This window comes from Chiloscyllium plagiosum, unplaced genomic scaffold, assembly GCF_037043375.1.
Source record: "Chiloscyllium plagiosum isolate Xiang-an unplaced genomic scaffold, Cpla_swu_hap1 HiC_scaffold_5, whole genome shotgun sequence".
Classification (NCBI taxonomy): Eukaryota; Metazoa; Chordata; class Chondrichthyes; order Orectolobiformes; family Hemiscylliidae; genus Chiloscyllium; species Chiloscyllium plagiosum.
The window spans coordinates 31534953-31551488 of NW_028270143.1; the positions used below are offsets into that span (position 1 = coordinate 31534953).

Below are 16536 nucleotides of genomic sequence, written 5' to 3' on the forward strand. Positions count from 1 at the left end.
TCACATACTGTTGCTGTTGCAAATTCCTCATCGCTTCTATGTGTCTCTCCAACCGATCCACTCGATCTGATAAGATTTGCATCCAACAGCATTTATGGCAGATATAATCCGCAGTAACCCTTAAACTCTCTTTAAACTCCCACATCTAACAAGAAGTACATATCACTGCAAAGGCCATTTTTGCTCCTTCAGAATTTACAGACCCAGAAAATAACACCGTCTTATTCCTCTTAAAACAGTGCCCCAGGTTAAATTAATAGCTATGGCTTATATTTTAAGTTTAATCAAGAGATTTATCTCTAAAAACATAATCAAGAAAGAATCCACTATACTCACTACTGCAGCCTTTCTCTTGGACAGACTTAAAACTACAATTAACTTATCTGATTCTGTGCTGTGAAGTTCACCCAACAGTTCCTCCAAGATTAGTTGTGAAGTTCACTGTTTGTTAATGACAATATCAAAAATAAATCAGATTTCTGAAAGAAATGTCTCAACATTAGAATCAACAGACACCATAATTCTTTGGATGATTTCCTGGTTTACCACTTCGACGTAACCCCAGCCACTTTTCCAAGGGTTTCACCCTACTCCAAAATGTTGCTGGTAGGAAAAGAGAATGCACAACACTGCAATATTGTCACCAATGGTGTGAAAAGCAATTGTTTATATTTCCATAAAAATTCCATGATGTTTTAAGAGCCAACATAAATGGGATTTTGTACAATCAGATCTTTGACGATCAGTGCAGATTCAATGGTCCAAATGGCTTCTTTCCGTTCAGTAAACACAGAGTCTAAAAAAGCTATAATTATGTGACAGAACTTGGCAACAATCAGCCACAACCATCTCCGAAAACAATGTCAGCCAAGCACATCCTGGTCAGTCTGGAATGATGAATTATGTTATAATCAGCTTCAGAAATTACTGACTCCAACAGAACTCCTTACACAATAGAATTGAAAGTTATACCCAGTTTACAAGACGTGTTAATGACTTTCCACTTAACCCCTGGGAAAGGGCTATAAACAACTGGCTGTCAGCAATGCAAGCCTTTGTCTAGAGGATAACTGCTTCTCCTCCTCAGGAGGCTTGGTCATATGACTCCCACAATATTGAAAACAACTACTTCTTGAATATAACGTTTTGAAACAGCACGTAGTAAAGGGGTCACTGCTGTTTCATATCACAGTTAATGAATATTAATACACATAACTCTGGGTCACAGAGGAAAAGTCTATGGTCTGTTAAAAGCACCGAACAAACTTGGAATTCTGCAAGTTACATTTTCATCAAAACAAAGAAGAAGTAGTTACATTTCATCAAAATCGTCTTAAAGATTTTTTAAAGAAATGCTTATTGAGAAGAAATTACCTACAACTCAATTGCTAGCTCGCCAACTAAGCACCTTGACAAAGTTGTTCCAGGTGCTAATGCTAACTTTGGGTGCAATCTTAATAAACAAGGAACTTGTTACAACTGGATACAAACTGAAAAGCTCTACCGTATTTCACACCTATGTTTGACCATTTTGTCATACTTTTTCAAGTTTAGTAATATCTTTCAGCACTAGCCTGTCACTGCAATAAGTTACATTTCATATAAACCTGACCAAGGTCAAAGAATTAAGTTTACCATGCATTCATAATCCAAAGGATCATAGGTGCTTTCCTTAAAAACTTTGCAGCACTCCAAGAATTCATTGTTCATTTTAGAAACTTGTTCACTTAGTATTTTTCCCTTCATGCCACCAAACTCCAACCTCTCCAGTTTTTGGAATTCTAGCATAGTAACAAACAAATCCTGCAATAAGAAGATATAGCATCACAAACATTTCACATTATAAAGACTGTAAATATTCTCTTTACTAAATATTCATCAATTAATAATAATGTGGGCATGCAGGTACCCACGCGCACTTCTATTTGAGTGAGAAGAAACTATTTTGAAAATTAGAATTATGAACATATGTAAAAGGAAGTGGGAAAATTGTATTCTCCAAGGAGTTTATTTTTTGCTAATTACTTAAAAAGACTTAAATGGTTCCAATATCTAGTCCAACCATATAATTTGCCCCCATCCTACTGAATATTGTCAATCATCCATAAATCATGAACCCATGATTTATTGTCATCAGCACATTTGATTCAAATTCGTATAGATAAATATGAAGTATTACAAAGAAGCTGGCAACAAAACAGCCCACGTTAAGTGGGAGGTTGTCAGGTACATGAATGCCATCTCCTAGAAGAGGTAAGGAACATTACCTTCAAAAGACTTCATGGTCTCAAGAAGGGACCTCTGTGCCTCGGGCTGCCCCTTGGCTCTAACACTGCCACTAGTTAGATTCCCCCCCCCCCGCCGAACATCAAAGCTTGACTAATCACTTCAGCACTGGAACAAATCTTCTACTACAAGGAGTCCAATCATTACAGCCTCCACAATTGCCAGTGGTCTACGTGGCACAGTTAAAGCTGAAGAGCTGATTATGGGGAGAGTCAGGTACAAGCTATTCTGCTATAATGAGCATTTTGTCAACTCAAATGGGCCATAACGAGATTAGTGAATAGAGGACTCTGTTCTAAAGCAAGAACTTTTAAAACATATTAGCTATAACACGGTTGCATCACCAATGTTTTAATTGTCTTTTTTTGCACGATGTTTATATAGCACGGAGTCATTTAAGAATGCAACCATCACTTTACAGATGAACTGCTTGTAATATCATTAATTAGACTGACAGGTTGGCAATGGCTTCTTGACTGGCTGCCACTGAGAGGACTGCCTCACAGTCCCAGAGTGTCTATTCAGGATTGGGACCCAGACATGTCCATATCATCGTGACCACGTTCAGGCCAGGAAAGTTCCAGCAAGGAAGTCATGTGCAGATGCGTAAGCTTTCAAGTTATATACAAATATAGATGGATATCTATTGCTATCCATTTGCACAGTCTGCGATGTCAAGCAAGGTTTATTAGTATTAAAAGTAATTATAAAATAAGAAGTTTGTGACATTTACCTCAAGCTCTAGCAGACGGTTGAAAAATCTGTCAAACCGTGAGAAAATCATTGATAATGGGAAGTCCCAGAGTTTGCAATCTTGTTCCTTTGTGTAATAGCTAGCTAACTTTTCTTTGTGCTTCAAGAAACAGTCCTTATAAGCTCTAAAGATTTTCACAGATATTTGTACATGTTCCAGGGACTCCTCAACCTCCTCTTTCAAAAGTTCCTCTGGTGACAAAGAAACTATTGCCTAGAAGAGAGCATATGCACAACAGACATTTTAATAATACCCATCTTAAAAATAATACCTGATTATCCAGATTGTTTCAAGGGCAACTAGGGATGGGCAATTATTGCTGGTCCAGCCAGTGCTGCTAACATCCCACAAGTGAGTAAAAAAGCTACAGTACCATATTATCAACAATCTGCTCTATCAAGTTAAATGAAACAAAATGATCTTTATTGTTATTTCTAAAAACCTTGTTCATTACATGTTCATCTGAATTAATCTTGGAAGCTCTTTTTAAATATGCAAAGCTTGTAGCTTGAATTAAACCTTCTCTTCTTCCCTCACGACTCCAGAACCTGTAAATTTACTGTAAAATGAATTACTTGAATAATATGCACCACATATGTATGAATATAAAGCGATATATATTAAAAATATTTTAGAAATAAAGTGAATATTTGGCCTGGCTGTCTTCTAGTTTGAGTAGTGGCTAACCAAAGTAACATGTTGCCGCAAGTTTACCCTTCCTTCTACGAAATTTATTAAACGGCAAAGAAAATCAAATAATGTCAACACCTAAACTACACTGCAAAATTAAAACACCCCTATTATAGTGAGGACTGTTATGTCTCATGCATCTCAGAAGTTCAAAATGATCATGCTCTTACTGCAGGTTCAAACGTTACCACTTCCTGTATACATTGTTATTCAATACCCTGATTGCGGTACAGTATATAGTCTAGATTAGAGTGGTGCTGGAAAAGCACAGCAGGTCAGGCAGCATCCGAAGAGCAGGAAAATCGACATTTCGGGCAAAAGCCCTTCACCAGGAAAGAATCTCCTGTTTATTTTATTTTTTCTTTTTTTATAGAGTTGGAGGGGGAAAACACTCCTGTTTATTATTTTTTAATTCAATTTCCACCACCAGGAAGATAGGAAAACACCCGAGTGGCCAGTGACAAGCATCAAAGGGCAATGCTGTGTGAAATCTCCTGTTTATCTTTGTTTTCCCCTTCCTTTTTTTTCCCCCCACACTACCGCCTAACTGCAGTAGTGCTTCTTTTTTTTCCCCAGCACCCATGGTGTGTGTGTGCAGGTGTGATACACAGTGAAAGACACAAAGTGCACAAATCTTTATTCGAATTCCACCACCAGGAAGATAGGAAAACACCCGGGTGGCCACTGACAAACACTGCCCTTCACATCAAAGGGCAGTGCTGTGTGATCAAAACAGTGAAGGGGAGGGTAGGGACTAAATCAAAATAGAGTTGGAGGGGGAAATAATGCACTCCACTCCCTGCGGCGCCCACCTCTCCCTGAACAACTCCAGGGTGTTCGTGGACACCGCGTGCTCCTTCTCCAAGGACACCTGGGCCCTAACGTAACCGCGGAAGAGGGGCAGGCAGTCGGCCCTAACGACCCCCTCCATGGCCCACTGCCTCGACCTGTTTATGGCCAGTTTGGCCAGGCCCAGGAGCAGACCCACGAGGAGGTCTTCAGACCTGCCCTCTCTCCTCCGTACCGGGTGCCCGAAGATCAGGAACGTGGGACTGAAGTGCAACCAAAAGCAGAGGAGGAGGTTTTTAAGAAAAAGAATCTCCTGTTTATTTTTTTTTCTTTTTTTTTCCATGGTGTGTGTGTGCAGGTGGGAGACACAGTGAGAGACACAAAGTGCACAAATCTTTATTCAATTTCCACCACCAGGAAGATAGGAAAACACCCGGGTGGCCACTGACAAACACTGCCCTTCACATCAAAGGGCAATGCTGTGTGATCAAAACAGTGAGGGGGAGGGTAGGGACTAAATCAAAATAGAATTGGAGGGAGAAATGATGCACTCCACTCCCTGCGGCGCCCACCTCTCCCTGAACAACTCCAGGGTGTTGGTGGACACCGCGTGCTCCTTCTCCAAGGACACCCGGGCCCTAACGTAACCGCGGAAGAGGGGCAGGCAGTCGGCCTTAACGACCCCCTCCACGGCCCGCTGCCTGGACCTGTTGATGGCCAGTTTGGCCAGGCCCAGGAGCAGACCCACGAGGAGGTCTTCAGACCTGCCCTCCTTCCTCCGTACCGGGTGCCCGAAGATCAGGAACGTGGGACTGAAGTGCAACCAAAAGCAGAGGAGGAGGTTTTTAAGAAAAAGAATCTCCTGTTTATTCTGTCAGACAGGGTGCCCTGATTGGCCCAGGTTAACAACTCTAATCAAGGTCCTCAGTCAATGAGATCCACCCAGTCCTGGTTCTAACCATTACAACAGGGTTGCTTCAAAACAAAAGGACTTTAGCTCTTTTATACATTTGACTAGGGATACAACTGGTCTAAATCAATCCTTTGCTGCTCCCTTGACTGGCTTGTTCACATACTGTTTTCATTGAGTTTAAGTAATCGTTCACAGCCACCTCTATTTCACAATTCCAGTCTTGCACATGCTCAGAGAATCAATTAATTGGCTTACTGGCTTTACACGCAACTACTATTCAGATTGGCAACAAGGGCATTGTTTGGTACATCAGGTAACAGCATCGTCTCACTATAGTGCTCACCTGGGCATTTCATTGCCCAGCCTTGATCGTTTTTATCTGATTGCCACGGGAACTCCCATCTTGTTTCAGCCTTGTTTGATGTCAAAAGCTACTTACTAATGTGTCTTCTTTCTGAAAGGCTGAGTGGCTTGCTCTTGATCTTCAGTAATGTTGCAACTGTTTACTTGTTGAGAACATGTATTCTTCATATCAATAATCATGCTTACTTTTACAGAAGGTGGGCTCATTTTCTTCTATTCCTTGATCCACAACCTCCATGTCCAAGACATTTATTTACACAAGAGTAGAAGGACTATCAGAGGAATCAACACACTGGCTAGCATGGTCATTCTTCGTAAGACTGAAATTCTGCTGAGCAGGAAGAAGCCAATGTTCAGACCCCTGTTGATTATCCCAAGCCTTGAATTCTCACTGGGGGTATTAGCTGTGCAGTGGATCTCTTGGTTGCATCAACATTCATCTTGTTAGAAAGTAGCAAGATGTGATTGACTCCAGTTTTGAAATGGTGTAGTTTACTTTTTTGTAAACAAATCTGTAGCCAAACATTTGACTTCCCTCTCATAACAATGCAACACAATATTGGCTTCCATCTCTTGGAGCTTTCTTTCAAGTTCTCTTTTCAGTTTTATGGGTATTTCACCTGGTCAACGATTCATTGATTTCTTCTCTGTATCACTGACGTAATACTCAGGAACTTCAACGCAGTGGATATTTAGACCAAATTATTTTTTTTGCTTCTGATTTGACTGAGTACATAACCTTCAACACTCAGTGTGATCTCCTTCATCTCATGATTGATTAAGATCAGATCCAACTCTTCACAACTGGTCAGGGTAGCTGGACCATCTGTTCCAGTGATATTGAACATTCAATTAACAACTGCGTAATTGGGCCATCTTCAGCTGTCTCATCTCAGTTTTCCAGTGAAGAGTTTGCATGACATTGCGCAATTATGTAGCAAGTCTCTTTGAGGAACTTTTCTTCTTTCAAATTTTCAGGAAAATCATAAGAAGATTATAGTCTGAGTAGGGGCTGGGAGACATGATTTTGTATTCTGGTCTCAGACTTCAGTTTCAGCTTTATGGTTTTTAGTTCTTTTTACTCTTTTCCTGATGTGAATGGTTCCATTAATTTATTTTTCCTGAGAAGTGTCAGTTTGTGGTAGTTCACGTAGGTGTAAGTTTTCTTTTTTACATCTATTTCATCACAAACTCTTGGTCATCTTCCACCTCCCATTTGCATTACTATTATTGTCTTGTCGCTGGTAACTCATTAAATATCAGCTTCTTTTGCTCTGCACATTCTTTCACAGCCATTGGGCTTTCCAGAGGCTCTGGAGTTGGATCCACAGGCAGGACACTTCTTTCTAACTGTGAGCATGTGGTCATCCGAACTCTTAGACATCTTTCTCTGTGTCTGGCCTGTGTTCTTCTGTTGCTTGCAAACTAAATCAACTCGACTGCTTTTCCCCCAATTTAGCTAGAAGCTAGTCATCTGGACAATCAGCATCTCCATCGGTTTGTGCCACCCATATACAACCTCTATACAAGATTGAGGGCCAATTACTCCCAGGCAACTTTTTAAATTTCACTTAGTAGAAGCCCCAGTGGAGCTAAGTTTTTTTGTTTGTTTCCTACAGTTTAAATTTCCTGTCTGCATTTCTCAATCTTGCTAAGAAATTGTCACCAGGACCCCTCAGTTCATGCCTCAGACTCTGAAATTCATACCAGTGAATTGGACTATTTGTCCTTGGCTGGAAAAACATGTTTTTTTTTCAGCAAAATGCCTTTCTTTTTCTGCCATCCTCACTCATTTGTGCTGTCCACAACAGCTTGTGATATTGTGAGCTTGACTTTTCCAATCAAAGCAATTTGCACATAAGGATATGCAGAGTACCAAAATAGCTTATTACCAGCCCTTCAACCATTGCTTGGAGTCTATATTTGTTGGCCATAGTTCTTGTCTCAGCCCCTTTACATTTATATTGATGGATCCGATGAGTTGACTTCGGCTGGATGTATGCGCTGAATTTCTCAAAAAAAGTGTCAGAGTTCATACTACTTTCCTCACTGATCCCCCAGCTAATAAACAGATCTAATCCTTTCTCAAGATCTTTCATAATCCAATTCAGCAGTAAATACCTTAAAATGCTTAGCATTACAACACAACAGCCCCAGACTGAAAATATTCTTCCACACAATTGATTTTTGCCGATTGAAATGCCTTCAAAGTTTGAAAGTGTTGCTTCTAACATGTCAGGCATAGCCAGAAGTGACAAGCAGTCATTCAAAAGAATGTTAAAATTAAAGTAAATGCAAACATTGTGAAAATAAAATCTTGCAAAAAACATAACTGTATTGTGATGATGATGTTTGTTATATGATTAATTAATGCCAATCTCTAACTGCTGCCTTCATCTACACAAGCTTTTGTTATGTGTGTTCACCAACAGATTAAAAAACCAAAGGAAAACTAATTTCAGATGAAGCTATGTTATGCTAGACCTCTAAAACAGGCCTAACTATTCCTGAGCCCAGGAAAGTAAATGACCCAGGGACTCAAATTTGAAGGACACCTGATGACTCCTTCCAAAATCTACTTTTACATGAAAGTCAGAAGATAAAATAGTTCACATTTTAATAAAAACCTAATAAAAACCGTGGGTGGCACGGTGGCACAGTGGTTAGCACTGTTGCCTCACAGCACCAGAGACACGGGTTCAATTCCCGCCTCAGGTGACTGATTGTGTGGAGTTTGCACATTCTCCCCGTGTCTGCGTGGGTTTCCTCCGGGTGCTCCGGTTTCCTCCCACAATCCAAAAAATGTGCAGGTTAGGCGAATTGGCCATGCTAAATTGCCCGTAGTGTTAGGTGAAGGGGTAAATGTAGGGGAATGGGTCTGGGTGGGTTACGCTTCGGCGGGTCGGTGTGGACTTGTTGGGCCGAAGGGCCTGTTTCCACACTGTAAGTAATCTAATCTAAGTAATCTAATCTAATCTAATCACCCTGCAGAAAAAGTGCCAACTGAAAAGGAAGAAGAAATGGGAAAAAGTAGAAAGTTTTAAAACTCTCTGAAGAAAAATCTGTGTCATTAAACTCAACATCAACTGTGTTCCTGATGAAGGGCTTTTGCCCAAAACGTCAATTTTCCTGCTCTTCAGATGCTGCCTGACCTGCTGTGCTTTTCCAGCGCCACTCTAATCTAGACTCTGATCTCCAGCATCTGCAGTTCTCACTTTCACCTATCAACATCAAATCCAAACCACAAGACAGTAAAAGTATTTTAATTTACAATGATTATTTTTAAATGCATACTTCTACTGCAATAAGTAAAGTTGAAGATTAAAGTATAAAATATTTCTAAAAACACATCCTTATCCATCAGCAGAATCGTGCAGTTAGGTCAGTCAATGCAGCATTAAAAACAATTTGAGATACCATGCTTAATTTGCAACAATAATCTTTTATTTCAAGTAAATAAAGCTACAACTGCTTAGCTATTTAATCAGGGGAATTAATCAGCCTTTTTTTAAAACAATCCGTAACATAATCAAATCCTTCTTTGATACCAAAGACTACTTTTTGCTGTGAACAATTTCAGCCAATGGACAGATTCTTATAATATTTTGATAAAAGATATTTCTTCTCTGTTAACACGATCACTTTGCTTAATGATAGCTGAGAGTCAATTTTACACTTATTTAAAATTACCTTTTCAATCAACAAATTGCAGAATTCCTGCAGGACAACAATGATGCGAAGAGGAACACAATAAAATTTGGAATGGCTCCAGATGAGACAGATGGTGTGAAAGAGAGCTGGAATGAACACAAGAGTCTCTGCAAGTTCACTCTCTTGCAAAATTTCAATATGGTGCTGCAGCGGTCTAAGATGGAGGTCGATGTCTTGGACTTCAACCAATGCTGAATAAAATTATAACATTAAGAATTCAATATGAGTACACGATAGAAAAACATGGGAAAACCATTCTAATAAAGGTTGAAACAAAATTTTAAAATACATATTTTGCAAAGTAATGAATAAATGTACCTACTGAATAGCTTTTTCCATTTTTTGAAGAGTTTATTAAAATTTCTTTGGGAAGGCTTTGGCAGAAGCCAAGGCGATGCTAACAAGGCTGTGATCCTGACAGCTGAGGTCAGACTCTCTAGTCTGAATGAGTACAGCATGCCAAGATTTCCTGGATGCATCAATACCTTTCAGTTAGTTGCACTGACAGGATATATTTCTGAGCAAATTCGGCTTCATTGCATTTGCTCACTCGATTAGAAAAACACGGGAAATGTCAGTTGTTTAGCCAAGGTGATGTCTAAATTGAGTATTTATTTTTAAAAAAGGAAAAGCCGTGCATATACTTCTGTTTGCATCTTCACGTGCAAGGGCAAAAAATAGAAACAGATGTTATATCACTGTTGTTTTGTGTTCTTGTTATAAAAGCATAGAAAACTGACAGCAATAACAAATAAGGGACAGCAATAAGACAGAGAGACTGCAACATGCAAAAGAGATAGTTTACTAGTTTAATGCTGATCACATCAAACTGCTGTTCATCTGGTTTCTAACAGTCCTGAAAAATTCAGAAGAATTCAGCTCACTTGGTTACACAGTTAACTAAATAATCAAGGCCAGGGTATGACAATTAGAGTCATAGAGATGTACAGCATGTAAACAGACCCTTCGGTCCAACCCGTCCATGCCGACCAGATATCCCAACCCAATCTAGTCCCATCTGCTAGCACCCGGCCTATATCCCTCCAAACCCTTCCTATTTAGATACCCATCCAAATGCCTCTTAAATGTTGCAATTGTACCAGCCTCCAGCATATCCTCTGGCAGCTCATTTCATATACGTACCACTCTCTGCGTGAAAAAGTTGCCCATTAGGTCTCTTTTATTTTTTTCCCTCTCACTCTAAACTTATGCTCTCTAGTTCTGGACTCACCGACCCCAGGGAAAAGACATTGTCTATTTATCGTATCCATGCCCCTCATAATTTTGTAAACCTCTATAAGGTCACCCCTCAGCCTCCGACACTCCAGAGAAAACAGCCTCATCCTGTTCAGCCTCTCCCTGTAGTTCAGATCCTCCAAACCTGGCAACATCCTTGTAAATCTTTTCTGAACCCTTTCAAGTTTTACAACATTTTTCCGATAGGAAGAAACCAGAACTGCACGCAATATTCCAATAGTGGGCTAACCAATGTCCTGTACAGCCGCAACATGACCTCCCAACTCCTGTACTCAATACTCTGACCAATAAAGGAAAGTATACCAAACTTCACTATCTTATCTACCTGCGACTCCACTTTCAAGGAGCTATGAACCTGCACTCCAAGATCTCTTTGTTCAGCAACACTCCCTAGGACCTTACCAATAAGTGTATAAGTCCTGCTAAGGTTTGCTTTCCCAAACGTAGCACCTCGCATTTATCTGAATTAAACTCCATCTGCCACTTCTCAGCCCATTGGCCCATCTGGTCAAGATCCCGTTGTAATCTGAGGTAACCCTCTTTGCTGTCCACTACACCTCCAATTTTGGTGTCATCTGCAAACTTACTAACTGTACCTCTTATGCTCGCATCCAAATCATTTATGTAAATGACAAAAAGTAGAGAACCCAGCATCGATCCTTGTGGCACTCCACTGGTCACAGGCCTCCAGTCTGAAAAACAACCCTCCACCACCACCCTCTGTCTTCTACCTTTGTGCCAGTTCTGTATCCAAATGGCTGGTTCTCTCTGTATTCCGTGAGATCTAACCTTGCTAATCAGTCTCCCATGGGTAACCTTGTTGATAGCCTTACTGAAGTCCATATAGATCACATCTACTGTTCTGCCGTCATCAATCTTCTTTGTTACTTCTTCAAAAAACTCAATCAAGTTTGTGAGACATGATTTCCCACGCACAAAGCCATGTTGACTATCCCTAATCAGTCCTTGCCTTTCCAAATACATGCAGATCCTGTCCCTCAGGATTCCCTTCAACAACTTGCCCAGCACCAAGGTCAGGCTTACCAGTCTATAGTTCCCTGGGTTGTCTATACTGCCCTTCTTAAACAGTGGCACCACGTTTGCCAACGTCCAGTCTTCCGGCACCTCACCTGTGACTATCGATGATACAAATATCTCAGCAAGAGGCCCAGCAATCACTTCTCTAGCTTCCCACAGAGTTCTTGGGTACACCTGATCAGGTCCTGGGGATTTATCCACCTTTACACGTTTCAAGGCATCCAGCCCTTCCTCCTCTGTAATCTGGACATTTTGCAAGATGTCACCATCTATTTCCCTACAGTTTATATCTTCCATATCCTTTTCCACAGTAAATACTGATGCAAAATATTCATTTAGTATCTCCCCCATTTTCTGTGGCTCCACACGAAGGCTGCCTTGCTGATCTTTGAGGGGCCCTATTCTCTCCCTAGTTACCCTTTTTTCCTTAATATATTTGTAAACACCCTCAATCTTCTTCTCTTTTGTTTGCTCTGGTGTCTTTGATGGATGCAATATCTCGTAATTCTCATGCATACATTGCCTCTTGGTAAAAATCAATGGTAAACTATGCAATAGTTTTTATCCAGAAACTCATATCAGCCAACTCTTCCATCTTTCTCTCAACTCCACCACTATACCAAAATATACTCACAGCCTGTCCAAGATCCAGTGCGAGTTCAGAATAAATATCAGGAAGACTAAGCCATTGATCACTACAAGAAACTCAATTCTCTAGTCAGAGATTTCACTGTTCTTCTAGATATCTGCCTGTTGCTGAAGTAACCTGTTTATAATCATTGAGATGAACTTCCAACCACATTTCTGTGGCATCACCTTGACCACTCAGTTCCACAGGGATAGTAATATAAAAGAAACATGAAGGTTGGGGGTCGGGGGAGAGGGGAATCATCATTCTTCTCGGTGGAGCCTGCAATTCAACCACAAGAACGGAAGGCTGAAACCTTATCACCTTATTGCACTGTGCAATAAAGGAGCAATATAGCTGTCACTACATGTAAAGTGAATGAAGCAAATCATTACTTTTCTCTTTTGAAGGCAGTGCCTGATTCCACCACTGCCTCAGATCGTCTGCTGCTCAAACCATGCCCTATGGTTTAGTTCTATAGTTAACTATCCCAACATATTTCTAGCCAGCTCTCTTACACTACTTTCATACTACATTTTCAAGTTGACAAGCTGTGGAGACTACTGGATCAATGCTTGGTCCTCAGCTAATTTCAATCATTAGTATTAACTCAGATGGAGGGACAGAACTGTAGAAGGTAGGTGGAAGCAAGCTGTGAAAAGGACACAAAGAAGCTGTAAAAACATAAAGGTAGGCAAGTGAGTGGGCAAGAAGACGGCAGATCGAGTAAAAATGTAGAGAAACAAAGTTACTCACTTTATGGAGCTCCAACAAATATAAAGTCAGATAAAGTTATGGATATATGTTGCAAATCCAAAGTGATAGTGTTCCATTGGGTGAGTGAAATTAGGCACTTATTCACTGGAATTGAATTCCCCCTTCCCCCGTGCCCCAACCCCCCAAAAAAACCCTTGAACATTACACTTTGACCATGAGAAAAGAAGAGCAGAATAGTTTTAAAGGTGTTGCTGTCCATAAAATTGGAACATGTGCAAAGAATGCAGCAAGTTAGAATGCAGGTAAAACAAACAATGAGGAAGCACATGGCAGACTGACCTTTATTACATGGATAATTTTGGCATATCAAGATATCTTGTTATTACACGAATGCACTAGCTCTGAAGCATTGTCTGAGAAGTGAATGTAGGAATAGCAAACTCGGTTAGATTATAAAGTCTGCGTCTGTATAGCTTTAGGCATTGGACATGACTGGGCAAGTTAATGAAAAGTTTGTAGTGATTGTGATTGCTTGAGGCTGTAAATTTTAATGCTAATTGTTGTCAAAAGAATGACCTTTCAGTAAAATTCAAGTTGCTGGCAGATGAGTGGCATTACCCAATCAGTGGTTACATACTTCATAAAGTTGGCCTTAACAGAGCCTTACATTCAAAAATTATATTCTGCCTTCAAAAGAGAAAAGTAATGATTTGCTTCATTCACTTTACATGTAGTGACAGCTATATTGCTCCTTTATTGCACAGTGCACAGGTGATAAGGTTTCAGCCTTCCGTTCTTGTGGTTGAATTGCAGGCTCCACCGAGAAAAATGAAGATTCCCCTCTCCCCCGACCCCCAACCTTCATGTTTCTTTTATATTACTATGCCTGTGGCCCTGATGACCTTCCAGCCTCCCCCCATTTCTGATCAAACCTTTTGTATAATGGTAATGCTCTCCACAGTGGTTAGCACTGCTGCCTCCCAGAGACCAGAGACCCAGGTACAATTACCGCCTCGGGCGACTGACTGTGTGGAGTTTGCACATTCTCCCCGCGTCTGTGTGGGATTCCTCCGGGTGCTCCGGTTTCCTCTCATAGTCCAAAAATGTGCAGGTTAAGTGAACTGGCCATGCTAAATTGTCTTTAGTGTTAGTTGAAGGGGTAAATGTAAGGGAATGGGTCTGGGTGGGTTGCGTTTCAGCGGGTCAGTGTGGACTTGTTGGGCCGAAGGGCCTGTTTCCACACTGTAAGTAATCTAATCTAATTTACCTCCCTGAACCCCTTCTTGGCCTTACACATATCCCATGTTGAGGCTTGAATGATTGTGACTTGAGAAAACCTTACCCCACAATTTACTGTTCCCTTCACTGATGTTTGAATTCCCAACCTTCTATCTGTAATTTCCCTTTTACACGAACAACACTCCCTCAGTGGCTCATTCCAGTGACCCCGGACCTGAGCTGCACTTTTCCCAGTACTGGGTTGACTGGTCTCTGATTAACCCTCTGACCATTAATACCCAACCTCAGGTCTGATTGTGGCGCAACTCTTGAACTAACTTGTGAGGATAAATGGGACTGAGCACTTCCCAGTCCCCATTGTCTCCACAGCACCCTCACTGACCTGACCGTTACACTTCACCTGCAGAACAGACTGTGGCCCAAACCCCCAAGTGTAAGGACACTGATTCTTGGACTCTGGTTGGACCAACTGCCTGGCTGTTCAACACCTGGTCTAAGGTCGGATAAGACCCTTGTCTGACTGTGGAGGCAGACCATAGTCCCTCTTCATCCCACTAAGATCTGGCCCCATTTGACTTTCAGTTGTAATCATTTACCTAACCACATGAGGCAAGATGAGCTATTAATAGGATGAAAAAGTATAGAAACAAGGTAGGCACCGCTCATTAGCAAGTGTCAGATCTTGCTGTTTAAACTCTAAGGGAAAAAATTGAAATCTGTTTATTCATGGCAGGATTATGAATTTTTCATTCCCACCATGCTGTCCTGATGTTCTTGCCATTGTCCATGTCTCTTGAGGCAAGGGAAAGTTCTGCTCCTCGCCTTAGAAATGAAAATTCAGCATCACCACTATAAAGCCCCTTCAGAATTCTTCCACGTTACGGTGAGATCATTTGTTATTTTTCTAATCTCCGGAATGTATAGGCCCAATTTAATCTCTTATTAAAGGATAACACCATTCCCGCCAAAAAAAATTAATAAGCTTTCATTATTGTCGCTAATACAAGTGTCACTTTCCTTATGGATGTGGTCTCACGATAGTCCCTTACATTTTTAACAAGATATCTTGATATGCCAAAATTATCCATGTAATAAAGGTCAGTCTGCCATGTGCTTACTCATTGTTTGTTTTACCTGCATTCTAACTTGCTGCATTCTTTGCACATGTTCCAATTTTATGGACAGCAACACCTTTAAAACTATTCTGCTCTTCTATTCTCATGGTCAAAGTGTAATGTTCAAGGGTTTTTCTTGGGGGGGGGGGCAGGGGGAATTCAATTCCAGTGAATAAGTGCCTAATTTCACTCACCCAATGTAGCACTAGCCCTTTGGATTTGCAACATATAACCATAACTTTATCTGACTTTATCTTTGTTGGAGCTCCACAATGAGGTCTGAATTTAGCTTTCTGATCTCCAGTGCCCTCTTTATTTCTGCACTCCTGGAACCTTTGAGTTGATGAATAAATGTCATCTAAAACATATGATTGTATGTGTGGCATCTTCAGCTGATCCCACCTTCAGGTATCTGCACTTTACAGTCCTGTGTAGGAAGAAGTATCAGACAGTGAGACAGTGTAGTAATGCAGCATGCCGTGGAAGTTAGGTGGCTTTTTATGCTTCAGTTCTCATCCACCTGTATCTGGGTGTTGCACAGTGCAGACACTCATGATAGGCAACATACGTATTGGAAGCAATCTTGAGGTACCTCTTATTTTACTTTCCATCACCCTTCAACATTTCAGATTTCACACAGACTGCTAAACAGCTGTGAAATACTTGAGTATCCTGGAGGACAGAGGTGGACCAGAGAGATGAAACATTGGGCACAACCTCTCTCATCTGGCCACTCAGGAAAGAAGGCATGCCCTATCAATATTACTGCACGCTGCATGGAACTTCAGTGTTTGCCACGGTGAAGTGTAATATTTTGGCTGCAGTCAACAATGTGACAGTTCAATAGTCCATGACATCCAATGCTATCTGGTGTCAAGGAGTCAGTTGCTTGGATGTTACAAATTTTTCCATCATTGGCATGTCTGAAGAAGTTGCCCAAATTCAAATAGTTGCAGCTTCATTGGGATTGACTGTTACAGAAACACTAGAGCAGACATTTTGAGAGATTAAGTGAACATATCTTCACAGACGTGCA

The 16536-nt window shown here is 40.9% G+C and overlaps 1 protein-coding gene across 1 annotated transcript in view; it reads right to left on the reverse strand.

Annotated features, from left to right (window-relative positions):
• The window catches only part of LOC148149901 (dynein axonemal heavy chain 11-like), a 170439-nt gene that overhangs the window by 114640 nt on the left and 39263 nt on the right, over positions 1–16536 (reverse strand). The window contains exons 6-8 of the mRNA XM_087987077.1: positions 9486–9697; positions 3020–3253; positions 1636–1803 (exon numbers count right to left, since the gene is read on the reverse strand). Of these exons, the coding sequence (XP_087843203.1) occupies positions 1636–1803; positions 3020–3253; positions 9486–9697 (614 nt within the window). The remainder of the gene's footprint in view (positions 1–1635; positions 1804–3019; positions 3254–9485; positions 9698–16536) is intronic.